General features: G+C 44.8%; 1 protein-coding gene and 1 pseudogene across 3 annotated transcripts in view; both read right to left on the reverse strand.

Moving 5' to 3' along the window:
• LOC311579439 (uncharacterized protein) overlaps positions 1-14,447 on the reverse strand; it is a 54,174-nt gene that overhangs the window by 15,199 nt on the left and 24,528 nt on the right. For both annotated transcript variants that reach the window (XM_084749997.1, XM_084749998.1), the window contains 2 exons: positions 8,925-8,996; positions 7,884-7,964 (listed from right to left, as the gene is read on the reverse strand). In XM_084749997.1, the coding sequence (XP_084606123.1) occupies positions 7,884-7,964; positions 8,925-8,996 (153 nt within the window). The remainder of the gene's footprint in view (positions 1-7,883; positions 7,965-8,924; positions 8,997-14,447) is intronic.
• LOC311579454 (mitochondrial import receptor subunit TOM20 homolog) lies at positions 13,356-13,877 on the reverse strand (annotated as a pseudogene). Its single transcript has one exon. The product of its transcript is annotated as a mitochondrial import receptor subunit TOM20 homolog (transcript).

Below are 14,447 nucleotides of genomic sequence, written 5' to 3' on the forward strand. Positions count from 1 at the left end.
CTGAGAAACAAACAAACAAACAAAAAATACAATAGAAGAATTGAAGTTAAACAGAAGAATAGCAAGTCTGCTTTCAGATTAAAGCTAATCACGATCCACTGTTATGTTGCAGTTGTTTTTATAAGACAATGTTTGCTTCTCTTAGTTTATTTCTTAACCCGGCTATCACGCAAATAATTGGGACTCTTTTTATAAAACAAGGCTTCACAATACAATATGAGCAGTTTAAATCTGTTTTTACCCTCTGTGCTATTTTGTCTTACTCCCAGCAAACATCCTAGCAATACTTGCACTTTGTAGCTTTCCTTGGCTCCAGCTCCTTCCTCCTGATCTTTCCTGGACCTTTACCTGTGGATGAATCCCTTGGCTCCATCCCCCACTTCCTCCCCTACTTCCTCCTCCCCTGGCTCCATACCCTACTTCCTCTCCTACTTCCTCCTCCCCTGGCTCCATACCCTACTTCCTCCCCTACTTCCTCCTCCCCTGGCTCCATACCCTACTTCCTCCCCTACCTCCTCCTCCCCTGGCTCCATACCCTACTTCCTCCCCTACCTCCTCCTCCCCTGGCTCCATACCCTACTTCCTCTCCTACTTCCTCCTCCCCTGGCTCCATACCCTACTTCCTCCCCTACTTCCTCCTCCCCTGGCTCCATACCCTACTTCCTCCCCTACCTCCTCCTCCCCTGGCTCCATACCCTACTTCCTCCCCTACCTCCTCCTCCCCTGGCTCCATACCCTACTTCCTCTCCTACTTCCTCCTCCCCTGGCTCCATACCCTACTTCCTCCCCTACTTCCTCCTCCCCTGGCTCCATACCCTACTTCCTCTCCTACTTCCTCCTCCCCTGGCTCCATACCCTACTTCCTCTCCTACTTCCTCCTCCCCTGGCTCCATACCCTACTTCCTCCCCTACTTCCTCCTCCCCTGGCTCCATACCCTACTTCCTCTCCTACTTCCTCCTCCCCTGGCTCCATACCCTACTTCCTCTCCTACTTCCTCCTCCCCTGGCTCCATACCCTACTTCCTCCCCTACTTCCTCCTCCCCTGGCTCCATACCCTACTTCCTCCCCTACCTCCTCCTCCCCTGGCTCCATACCCTACTTCCTCTCCTACTTCCTCCTCCCCTGGCTCCATACCCTACTTCCTCCCCTACTTCCTCCTCCCCTGGCTCCATACCCTACTTCCTCTCCTACTTCCTCCTCCCCTGGCTCCATACCCTACTTCCTCCCCTACCTCCTCCTCCCCTGGCTCCATACCCTACTTCCTCTCCTACTTCCTCCTCCCCTGGCTCCATACCCTACTTCCTCCCCTACTTCCTCCTCCCCTGGCTCCATACCCTACTTCCTCCCCTACTTCCTCCTCCCCTGGCTCCATACCCTACTTCCTCCCCTACTTCCTCCTCCCCTGGCTCCATACCCTACTTCCTCTCCTACTTCCTCCTCCCCTGGCTCCATACCCTACTTCCTCCCCTACTTCCTCCTCCCCTGGCTCCATACCCTACTTCCTCCCCTACTTCCTCCTCCCCTGGCTCCATACCCTACTTCCTCCCCTACTTCCTCCTCCCCTGGCTCCATACCCTACTTCCTCCCCCACTTCCTCCTCCCCTGGCTCCATACCCTACTTCCTCTCCTACTTCCTCCTCCCCTGGCTCCATACCCTACTTCCTCCTCCACCTCCTCCTCCCCTGGCTCCATACCCTACTTCCTCTCCTACTTCCTCCTCCCCTGGCTCCATACCCTACTTCCTCCCCTACTTCCTCCTCCCCTGGCTCCATACCCTACTTCCTCCCCTACTTCCTCCTCCCCTGGCTCCATACCCTACTTCCTCCCCCACTTCCTCCTCCCCTGGCTCCATACCCTACTTCCTCCCCTACTTCCTCCTCCCCTGGCTCCATACCCTACTTCCTCTCCTACTTCCTCCTCCCCTGGCTCCATACCCTACTTCCTCTCCTACTTCCTCCTCCCCTGGCTCCATACCCTACTTCTTCTCCTACTTCCTCCTCCCCTGGCTGGCAGGAAGTCCATACTTATTCTCCCCACTGCTCACTGATTGGTTATAAGCTGCTTTATTGACACAACAGGGGGACAAACGGGGAGCAGAGTTTACACAACATTTAGACAGTAAATTCTCAGAACAACACTTGTAACCAGACATGGTGGATACAGAAATCAGCATTTAAACTGCACAATAACCTTACGCCTACAAGTGTATGTCTATAGCACATATTAATAACTACTTTGGCTAGCATTGATTGCGCCGGAGTGGAAAGAGGTTCATGAGTCCCACCCTGTAGTGGTTTGAATGGAAATGTCCCCATAGGCCAACAGGGAGTGGCGTTATTGGAGGAAGTGTGTCACTGGAGGTGGGCTTTGGGGTTTCAGGAGCTCAAGCCAGGCCCAGTGTCACTCTCTCCTGCTACTGCCAATCTGGATGCAGAACTCTGAGCTCCTTCTCCAGCCCCAATGAAACGTTTCCCTTTATAAGGGTTGCCGTGGTCACGGGGTCTCTTCACAGCAATAAGGCATCCGTAGCTGAGAAGCTGTGGACAGGTAAATGTTTTTGGAGTGGGGCGAGTCAGTTCTCCAGAATGAGACACCGATGGGACAACCGTGCCCCAGCGATGGGCACAATGGCTGTGCTTCTATCGTTGTGAGGAGACACTATAGCCAAGGCAATATATTAAAGAGTTTACTTGTACTTAGGGTCCCAGGGAGTTAAGAGTCCATGGTAAAACACAGGCATGAGAACAAGAGTAAGAAGCTCAGGGCTCGCATCCTGAACCACACAAAGTGGAGAGAGAGAGCAAACTAGAAATGGTACAAATCATTAAACTCTCAAAGCTCATCGCCAGTAACATACCTGTTGTACTAAGGCCCATAACTCCTAAACCTTCTCCAACGGCACCAACCAACTGGGGACCATGTATTCAAAAGACTAAAAAAAGAGGACATGAAGTCGGGGTGCATCTGGGAGAAGCTGGAGGAGGAGGAAGTGAATATCACCAAACTGCACTGTATGAAATTCTAAAGAAGTAATAAAAATACTGTATTAAAAAAATCTATTGTGCTTCCAGGCATCTGTGATCACTGTTTTATATTTGATTTTAACAAATAACCTAGGTGGTCAAAGTTATTATTGGTCCATTTTATCCATGAAGACACCAAGCACATAGAGGCTAAAAACTTGTCCTGCGTCTGAGATCATAAAAAAAGTAAAGTAGGGATTTGAAACCAGTTCTGACCCCCACGCTTGTGCTTAACTTAATTAGAAGAGATTTAAAACAGCTGCAGTTTGACCTTAATTTTCAGAGGATTTACTATGAAAGACTTTTAAATTTATTTCTTTTTAGTGTATATTAATTGTATCAAATAACGAGTTAGAAATAACTTCTTGTTTTGTTTTAGTTTTTTGGGGGGGGGGAGGGGCCAAGTCTCATGCAGATCAAGTTATAGCTTCAAACCAGAACTCACTACGTAGATCAGGAAGGGCCTTGAAGTTGATCCTCCCCATTTAAATCTCATGTGCTGGGGTTGCAGACACAGCACTGCCTTAGAAATAGTGGCTTAAATTTCGTTTGCTTATCTGAGAATGCCCCTAGGAGAAGTTTGCCCTTCTTTCATTATTTTCCCATGACTAATACCTAGCTAGCCCATTGTCACTGAGACTTGGGAGACTCAAAGCAGTGACAACATGGTGAGGTAAGGATGTGAGAGTTCATTCTGCCATAAAATAGTGAGTTGTCAGAAGAAGAAGGAGAAGAAGAAGAAGAAGAAGAAGAAGAAGAAGAAGAAGAAGAAGAAGAAGAAGAAGAAGAAGGAGAAGAGGAGGAGGAGGAGGAGGAGGAGGAGGAGGAGGAGGAGGAGGAGAAGGAGCCAGAATCAGCTGTTTCAGACTTGCCATGGTCATGGTGTCTCATCACAGCTATGGGCACCCTAACTAAGACAGGAAATGGTTATAGTGTCAGAGGTTAGTCCATGTGTGTCTAAACAGGAATACTCACAGAGGGTAGGAAACTAGTAAAGGGCCATGAGGCTGGAGGGATTTCAAAGAAACAGAGATAGGACGCAGTTGATGGAATGCAGTAGGAAGGATTAGCTGGCTTTCAGGAAGGCAGGGGAGAGGAGGGAGTGTGGGGGAGGGGCTAACTAACACGACAGACCTTTGAAATGTCACATGGAAACTTACTACTATAGAAGCTTCCTGAACTATATACATTTTCCCTATAATAAGATCTATGAGTTCTCTTCAGAGATGTAGGCCCATGCTCCGGTAGATGGTCCTACATGTATGCCATGCACACACAGGCGGCGGCAAGTGGACTCAGTGAGGTGCTTCCTTATTTTTTATTTTTACAAAAAAATTTTGCTCAAATTTGGGAGGGAAAAGTGGTGGGAGGGATAGGGGATGAATTAAAGGATAGAACATGAATTAAAGAGGAAAGAATGTGGACACGGATTAGAATAAAACATACATGTGTGTGTGTGTGTGTGTGTGTGTGTGTGTATATATATATATATATATATATATATATATATATATATATATATATATATACATATATATATGTGATAAGTTTAAACTGAGTCACCTATAATGGGGAGACAATGCCTTCTCCAGACAACATATGCTGCTATCAAATAAAAAGGTAAGAGAGAGAATCCAAGATGGCAGCACTGAACACATACCGTGTCTGATGAGCAGCACAGCAGTGACAGCATAGTGACCAAAGGACTGAACTGAGAACTACAGAACACCAGTGCTGGTGATTCTCAGGTGAGAGGGGTCCACACTTGGGCCTCCCAGCTAAACTGCAGGACAGTCCCTGGGTCCCTGCAGGCCTGTGCGCACTCTGCAAAGTCTAGCCACTCAACTGCTCGCACACCATACCTGTGCCCTGTGTCTCAGGAGGAACTGTGGGCTAGAAAAACAACAGCGTCTGGGTCTTCTAGCCCAGAGGAGTTCCCACAGTCTGGAACACAAGTGGATCTGACCTCAGGTCACCCGGCCAAACCAAGGAAAGTCACTAAGGAAAGATCTTGGGTCTATGAAGGCATGGGATTGGGCCCCCAAGGTGTAGCCATATGCCCGGTGGGGCATGCAAGACCTGTTATCCGTGTCTCAGAAGGAACTGTGGGCTACAAAAAAATCCAGTGTCTGGGTTTTCTAGCCAAGAGGACACGCCACAGTCTGGAACACAAGTGGATCTGACCTCAGGTCACCCGGCCAATCCAAGGAAAGTTCCCTGGTCCACACAGGCACAGGTGTGGGCTCCAACGTCTAGGTGCATGCCTAGTGAGGCACACACCACCTGTACTCTGTGTCTCAGAAGGAATTGTGGGCTACGAAACACCAGTGCCCTGGTCTCCCTGCTGAGAGGAGACACCACGGTATGGAACACAGGCAGATCTGACCTCAGGTCATCCAGCTGGGTCCACACAAAGTTCCCAGGTCTGATCTGGCCACAGACAAAAAGAGGCAAATCAAGCTGGACCTGGTGGCACACATCTATAAACCCAGCACTCTGGAGGCAGAGGCAAGCAGACCTCTGTGAGTTCAAGGCCAGCCTGGTTTACAAAGCAAGTTCAGGACAGCCAGGGCGACACAGAGAAACCCTGTCTCAGAAAAACAAAAACAAAAAAAGCCAAGAGGACCAACAAAGCAAGTAGCTTGTATTGCTGATCCTGTTATGTGGGAACAAATCTGAGACTGGTGGAAACATGAGAAAATGTCTCCGCATAGCCAACAGACTACAGAGTCCTCAGGACTTTCTCATGCTATCCTTTCATATGGCATAGATAAAAATTGGCATTACAGTTTGGTATACAATCTAGACTGTTTTATAAGGAAAGACACATGTCTTTTACTTCCTCAAAGAACAGAGAATCATTTTGTGCTAAATTGTGCACACTGCACAATTCCATACATGTGTTCATGCAAAATTTTATATTACTTGTGGAAGTTTATATGTTTACAAAACAAAAGGACCAGGCAAAATGACGTTAAAGTGGTCCTGACCACGAGGATACTGAAAAGGATGCTGAGACATGTTTATTCCAGTGTCTATTCGATCCAGCCTCAGACTGCCTCAACTGCTGCTTTGTCACAGCTTGTTTCCAGAAAGAAAGCTTGTTTTTGTTTGTTTGTTTGTTTTGTTTTTAAAGAAAGAGCCAGGTGTGGTGGCGCACGCCTTTAATCCCAGCACTCAGGAGGCAGAGGCAGGTGGATTGCTGTGAGTTCGAGGCCAACCTGGTCTACAAAGTGAGTCCAGGACAGCCAGGGCTACACAGAGAAACCCTGTCTCCAAAACCAAAAAACAAAAAATAACAAAAAAAGAAAGCTTCTAATGCCAATTGGTCCAGCATCACAGACTGATCCAGTCAGGACTTTAAATAAGCCTATATTTTCACAGCAAAGAAAAAGACTGGACAACAAATATTACAACTAGTTTTCTTAAGACTTGACCACTTTTCTAATTTTATTGGGCCCCCTAAAAGAAAAACTACATCCCAAATCATCAGGAAACTATTTTAGAGAGTGACACCCCATTTCCCAAAAGGGAGTGTGTAGGCTTTGAAAAACACCACACACCCTCACATAAGTCTGTTTCATATCCCACAATTGGGATCAAAACAAAAACATATTTACATCCACTACAGGCGTGGGTAATTTTTGGTCATTCAGTGGTCTATGGATATATGTTGCCATTTAAGGGGGTTGGTTATGGATTATTATTGGTCCTGGTCAGGGAGGAAACAAGGTGCAGGAGGTTAGAGTTGGGGATTTCTCTTTTTTTTTCTTTTTTCTATCCTTCCTTCCCTCTTAGGATGAGAAGGGTTGAAACAAAAAAGGGGTATAGCGTATAGAAATAATAGAGATAAAAAGGTTATTTTCTGACATTGGTATATTTTTATATATTGATTGTATATTGATATTTTGTATATTGTATATTGATAAGGTTACATTTGATACATTTGCATAGATACTTGTATATTGTCACAAAAACTTAAGGTTATTTTTGTTACAACATACTGTATTTTTCAAGTCTTGTATGAGGTATTGGACCTATGTAACTCATTTTAAAAATGTAATGTTTAATTCTAGTCCTTTTGAAAGCTGCTATTACAAACTGTTAGGATGATTAAGTAATACAAGTTAATATTTAGCCAAGCGAACTCGTGGTCATGTCAGATACTAGTCTAGTTTATTACAAAGTATGTTTCCTAGGTTAAACATAATAGTAAGTAGCTGGACATGAGCAATATTTGCCTATTCAGATATTAGATAGATAGGACAGACAGATGGTCTTTAAAACCCTCAGAGGTCTATGAATGCAGCATTGTAAGATGTTTTATTAATAAAAACAATCTTTTGACAGTGAGACATGTCAGTTCCTGGCCGGACCCAGAGCCGACCTCAAAGAAGATGTCAGGCATCGAAGAACCTCCTTATGGTCCCAGTTTTGCTTCAAAAATGGAATGTGTGGGCACGTATGGGGGAAGGAACCATGGTGAAACTCACAAGGGGGTTTCCGAAAGCATTCACACATCAGAGCACAGCACCGGGGCCCACGACAGTGCCCAGTGAATGCTGCTTGGGTGGCGTTACTTGTAGTGCCTGTGTGGAAGGTCAGGACTAGGAAAGCAGAGCACGTGCTGTAATTTACACAGGTCTCCTGGCCTCCTGTGCCTTAGTTTCCTCATTGGGAAAGCATGAGTGGACCCTAAGACAAACTTTCCACAGTTCACACAGGGTTTACAGCCAGTGAGTCAATACTTCATAGGGCTTTTAACACACACACACACACACACACACACACACACACACACACACACACTCACACACACACACACTTACATGTGCTTAATTAACTTCTAATTCACTTACAACTTCTGTAAAAACTGCATTCCATGCCATGCTTCAAATGCCCCAAAGCTCAGTTCAGTGAGTAAATTGCATCCAAGGTTCCTAAAATAATTTTTAAAAATTAAAAAGATATAGGCCAAAAGAAAAATTATTCTTCAAACAGTTACCATTTAACAATAATTCTAATACACATATGACAAAACATAACCTTTCTCAAAATGGTTTTAATGTTTTCTCAACTAACTAAGAAAATCTCACTGTGGATGATTCTGTCTTATGGGTTATACTTCATATTTACATGTCCAATGCACTGACTACAGTGAATGATAACTAAATCCTTTTTATTTTTCAATGACTTTACTTCTCTAGGAGAGGGTTCCATAACCTTAGTAACCGCTGAAATTTTGGGCTGACCCACTCTCTTGTGTAGGTTTGCCCTGTAGACTGGAAGGTGTTTAGAACAGCTGTGGTATCTGCACACTAGGTGCCAGCTGCAAATCCACAGCTGCTTGCCACCGAGCCTGAGTTCAAGGCCCAGGACTCAGACGGTGGAAGGATAGAACTCAAGTTGTATAATCTATACAAGCATGAGAATATGCACACATCTACATGGGTACACACACACACACACACACACACACACACACACACACACACACTTTAAATCTAGATTTCAACTGATAGAAAACATGACATTTTGTCTCTCTTTCTCCCATTATCCTCTCTTATTTTACATCCTTTTAGACTCCTTTCTTGCCCTCAATAGGACAACCTCCATCTTCTACTTTTATGTCACATATATGTGTATTTACATATAAATCTAAGGGTTGTGGGCTTAGCTCATTGATAGAGTAATTGGTTACCAAGCACAAGACCCTGGGTTCAGCCCTCAGCAGTGAGAAAAACTGGCGTGAATCTAGCTTCTACATGTGAGAGAAAACATGTGATATTTGTCCTTCTGAGTCTTGCTTACTTCCTATAGCAAAATTTTAATTGTATATCAGAATAAGTAGCATGGGATCATAAAATTCCAAATACGAATGAGTTATATTTGTAACTTACATTTTCTTTAAAAAGGGTAATGATTCAAACGTCCCTCTTTCAATGTAGCGTATTTTATTGCACGATAAGTCCCTAGGAAAAGTAAAAGGGAAATATTGTTTTGATTAGCTATTACATATCTAATTAGTATGAATAAACAATAAAATTTAGAACTGACACTCTAAACCTTTGGCTTTCTATGTGAACTTTCTAGAGTCCTTAACCCTATCTGCATCTATCCTCAACGTCTCAACCTTTATGACCTTCTTGTGTAAAATATAAGTTGCAGGCCCTGGTAAATTTCAAAGTAGTCTTTCCTGAGAAAACAAGAATTAGTAAGTGACTTCTGTTTTTGAAATAGGCTTTTTTCTATGTAGAATGTGGTCCTTTCTCCTCAACCTCCTGAGTTTACAAACGCAAATCTGGCACCTGGGTGCTTCAGAAGACTGCGACTCTCAGCCGTACCCCAGACTTACTGAACTGGTACCTGGGGGTGGGTTGCTTCCAGAACAAAGTTCTGCTCAGTTCTCCAGGTGACACTGAGGTTCCTGGCTGTCTCAGAGCATGGTTACAGTGCCATGGTCCCATCCTAGCTCCGTGGCTTGAAGGCCCGGTTCTGACTCACTCTCCCTCTTATGCTCTGCAGGTGCCCCTGGCACCCTTCAAACGCTTTGATGTGTTTCGCTTTTTTTTTTCTCCACTCTTGCTTTTAGTGTTTACCACATTATCCCCAAAAAGACCTGTCTGATGATTTCCAATGACTCTTCAAGGTTTTATTCAAATTGAGTTGAATAAACAACAGCTTCCCGGAACCAGACTCAAGTGTTTTCTCCTCTTCTGTGCTCTAGCCAGGTCCTGTCTTCCACTGTGTTGAGGCAGGGGTCTTTTCTTTCTGCTACACAGCTTACTGGAGGCTAGCTGGCTAGTTGAAGATGCACACCACTGCATCTGGCTTTTCTGTACGGTGGGTTCTAAGGACTAAACGTGGGTCACTGGCTTTCCTGGCCCTCTCCTCAGGCCTCATTACTTTAAACCACTATTTTACTCTGTGTGTGTGTGTGTGTGTGTGTGTGTGTGTGTGTGTGTGTGTGTGTGTGCAGGCAATTGGAGGACCAAAGAGAGCATCTGATCCTCTGGAGCTAGAAGTTGAGAAGGTTGTGAGCGCCCTGATGTTGATGACCAAACTCAGGCCCTCTGAAGAGCAGCAAGTGCTCTTACCTGCAGCTCTATCTCCACAGCAAGCTCAAATATTCATAAAATAGACACATACTTGGTGGCCTATTTGGAAGAAGTTCATCTTATGACTTCATAGCATAAGATTCCCACACACACCAAAACCAAAAGCAATACATGGTAGGACCGATGCAGCCATGGTCAACCTCTTATTGTCTACAGAAGGAGCATGTTTTTGGCATGATTTTTAAATCAATTCTCACTATGTATCCTTGGCTGACCTCGAACTCAGAGAGATCCACCTACCTCTGTCTCCAGAATGCTGGGATTAAAGCCGTGCGCCACCACACCCACAGATGGAAGATTTTCAACACCATGTAAAGCTCTGTGTATGCACTTCCCTACTGTTCTCTAATTGAAAGTAGAACTCCATTCACTTTTTAAAATGTCATTTTTTTTCTTTTTAGTTCAGTAAGGATTACAGATGTATGTACTGTCTGGACCCTATGGGTAAAGGTTAGAAATCAAGTTTCCACATGGAACAGTATAGTATATGCTTATATCTAAACAAATAAAATTAATACTGCAAGCATTACCTCTTTGGCAACAATGTTGTTGAGATTTTAAAAAAATATTTTATAGGGTCTCTAGACACTATGTAGCCCTGGCCAGCCTGGAGCTCACTATGTGACCAGATCTACCCTATAATTAAAGAGATCTGCCATGACACTTTTTTTTTTAATTGTTTGATCAGTGAATGACAGGGGCACTTCTGGTATGTTTACTTCAAGTAACTTTTTGTATGTATTTACTAACCACTATTTATTTTGCTTTTTTCTTTTGATCTCCAAACCTTTTAATATAGCTGAGGCAAAAGCAATAACTACTTTTTTTCCTAGAAGAAAGGATTTGTTATGCTGTCACCATCATACACTAAATTCTACGCCATTTCTCCAGCAGTAACCATCAATAACAGTCAGTTCATCAACACCTGGCTCATAGGTTGGCTCATGGTCATAAAGGCAGGTGGACACTGCTATAAATACCTAACTTAATAGAGATAGATGCAACAGAACGCCTGGATTTTGCTGAGTATGTGCATACTACACTATTAAGGATATTTACACCACCTTTCCAAGCAGCTGTTTAAAGTGTTGTTTTCGGTCAAGTAAGAACAATGGCACCCAACAATAACCTTTGCCCCAAGTGGCATGACAACACACCGTAACATGTACGGGCCCTCTCCAGAGTGCCCACGAAACTGTTTTCATCTACTTGAGTGTTAGTCTTGCCTTCCATCATCACTGACCAGCACCAAGGCTTCCTGGTTTCACCTGTTCAGCTTCAGGTGAGAAGAGATGGTGCTCAACATTTGTTTTTGTAGAGCAAAGTCATTGTCTCTAACCAAACACAGCCAGTGCTCAGAAGAGCACAATGTGGGAGCCCCACAGCTGCCAATAAGTAAGCGGACATGGTTTAATCAGACTCAAAGTAAAGACAGCATCCCTACGTCTCCACTCCAGGAGCCGGGCCACCCAGGGCACACTAAGAGCACCACCTCTCCAGCCAGTGCCCTGCTGCTCACTTTCCTAGCCCCTTGCCCACCTCCACTCTCTCTTTGGTCCTCTTATCCACACCTGGGCTTAGGCAGGATGTCCTCTGCAGTGCAATCAATCTCTGATGAGCCACCTCTATGTTGCCTGGGACTAAAGATCCCACCCACAAAACTCAACCGGCCTGTTTGGAGCATCATCCTCCAAAACCACACAACGCCTACCAAGAAAGCAGTGTTGAAGGGTTTAGGATCAAAAGGCCCGGAAAGGGCTTATGGAAGAGGTCTCAAATGTGTGCCTCCAGCTCTGGCATTCTACCAGAAAATACCAGAGTAATTATCCACACACCAACCAGAGGCAGAAGCTGGCTAAAGCCTCATTTCAGATTCTTCCCACCATCATCAAAGCAAAACCACAGAAAAGATGAGAAAAGCCAAAACAAGTCTAGGGCTTGGAGGCAAGCGAGCCGCTCCAAGGGAATGCTGCTTGGTGAGCAGATACAGCGCAGACCACAGGTCTTCCCACTTGACTCAGAAACAGCCTGAGTCACCAGGTGGTTAGCTGCTATCTGAGAAGAGGTTCCGCCCACTTTAGCCAGACAAGATGATACTCCAAATTAATCAGTCCACAGCAGGACTGGAGAGATACACTGCTAGAAGAAAAAAAAGGGAGCCAACACTTGCACAAGTAGACCCTTACAACTGCCTTAAAGACAAGATTCTGGTTAACTTATGCAACAGTAACAGAATCACTTCACATGGGTAACACCTGACAAAGAAAGGGTTCTACTTAGAGGTTTGAGAAATACGAAGTCAGGAAAAGATGCAATTCAGAATATGAACAATCGCAAGGCCTGGCTGTTCTGAAATTATCCTCAGCTGGAGATGGTCCTATAGACACGAGCAGAACCAATCCACACACTCTGAGAAGGGGCACCCCAGACATGCGCAGAACCAATCCACACGCGCTGAGAAGGGGCACCCCAGACACGAGCAGAACCAATCCACACGCGCTGAGAAGGGGCACCCCAGACACGAGCAGAACTAATCCACACGCGCTGAGAAGGGGCACCCCAGACACGAGCAGAACCAATCCACACGCACTGAGAAGGGGCACCCCAGACACGAGCAGATAGATGGTTCCTCTCTGTATATAAGAAGCTAAGTGAACAGACAGCAGGCAAAGCTCACCCTCGAGGTCAGGGTGCGCCTAGGTTTAATTCCTGGCGCCATTTGCAGCCAGGTTATTGAAACCAGAGCACAGAGCACAGTAAGCCACTGGTGTGGACAGATGCTTGTAAGGAAACACCAGGGAGGAATGGAATTGCTAACAACAGTGACACACTGCACATTTCGAGTAAACCAAAATAAACAGTCTCTGCAAGATTTTAATGCTCTATTTTTACACACAAGTTTCTATCTTATTTTATGACTTACAGTAAAATGTAGTAGTAGTCTTTAAAAATGTGTATTACTCAACCATCCTTCATACTCTTTTCCAATCTTTTAAAACGAATCACCAGGAGTTTCTACCTAAGTAATACTCTACAGTATTTACATTTGAATTGTGTGTCTTAAGAACAAACAAAATCCATGATATTTAGGTTAACTCACTGTATTTATAAAACAGAAAGCTCTATCAAAATACTTTTCACTGGGGGAAAAAAAAAAGGACAGACAATGGATCTACTGAAAGTGCACATTCACTTTGGTAGACTTAGGCGTATCTGCCTTTATTCCCGCAGACGTGATCAGCTTCCCAGCTAACTGTTAAATCATTTCACTGAAATTGTATGATGTTTATGTCTGGCTCACTCCACATCATCTTCAGCCAAGCTCTGAGCACTTACAATTCTCTGACTAATACTTGGAAGCTTGGTCAGAAGCATCCGGAACACTGGAGATGGAAGAGTCCGCTGTGACACTTGGAGCAGCTACTGAGTCTGTCCACACACAGTAGTTGAGTTTGTCAGGTGGTCTTCACCCTCTTCCTGGTCGCCTTGAGCTGGTAACTCTCCACCAAGCTGTATCTCCTCAAGGAAGAATTTCTAAAGAGCTTCAGCACCTTTTAAGTGAGGTAACTTGGAAAGCCCAGGTCTCTCCTTAGCCAGCTTCTGCTTCTTTCTTCGTTCTCGAAGCCTGTTCTTGAAGGTGGGGTCACTCTGCCTTTTAGGGTGGACGTAGATGCAGCACCCGGTGAAGCGGGCGCCGCACACGCCTGTGGTGATGGCACTGCTCTGGCTCACCATCTTCTTTGCTTGGCTGGGGTGTGTGCCGGGCCCTGACGGCCCGCCAGGCAGCGGTTAGCTCCGACCAATCAGAGCAAGCCAGCCATTTGGAGCCGCTGGCCTCCAGTCCACACAGAAAAGGCCAACTGCCACTAACCACTATTTCAATATCTATTTTAACGTGGGTATTCTTACACTGAAAACTGTAATACCAGCCTGTTCTCCTAATGACTTAATCATTTTAATAACATTATTTACGTAATCTATCATTTTGTTACTTACTTAATATTTCGTCATCAATTTTATTCATATCAAATTGTCACAAGAAGTTGTATAAGGCAGCACACATATGCAATTCTAGCACTTGGGAGGCTGACATAGGAGGACTACTGCAAATTCAAGGTCAGCCTGGGCTACACAGTGAGACCTAGTAAAAACAACAGCAACAAAAACCATAGGCATATGGTGGTTGGTGGAGTGCTTGCCTACTACGTACAAACCCTTGGATTTGATCCCCACAGTACATACACTATGTGACAATGCATGTCTGTGATCCTAGAATTTGGAAATAGAGACAAGATAGTCAAGAAT

This window comes from Acomys minous (genome assembly GCF_964271855.1).
Source record: "Acomys minous genome assembly, chromosome: 12".
Taxonomy (NCBI): domain Eukaryota; kingdom Metazoa; phylum Chordata; class Mammalia; order Rodentia; family Muridae; genus Acomys; species Acomys minous.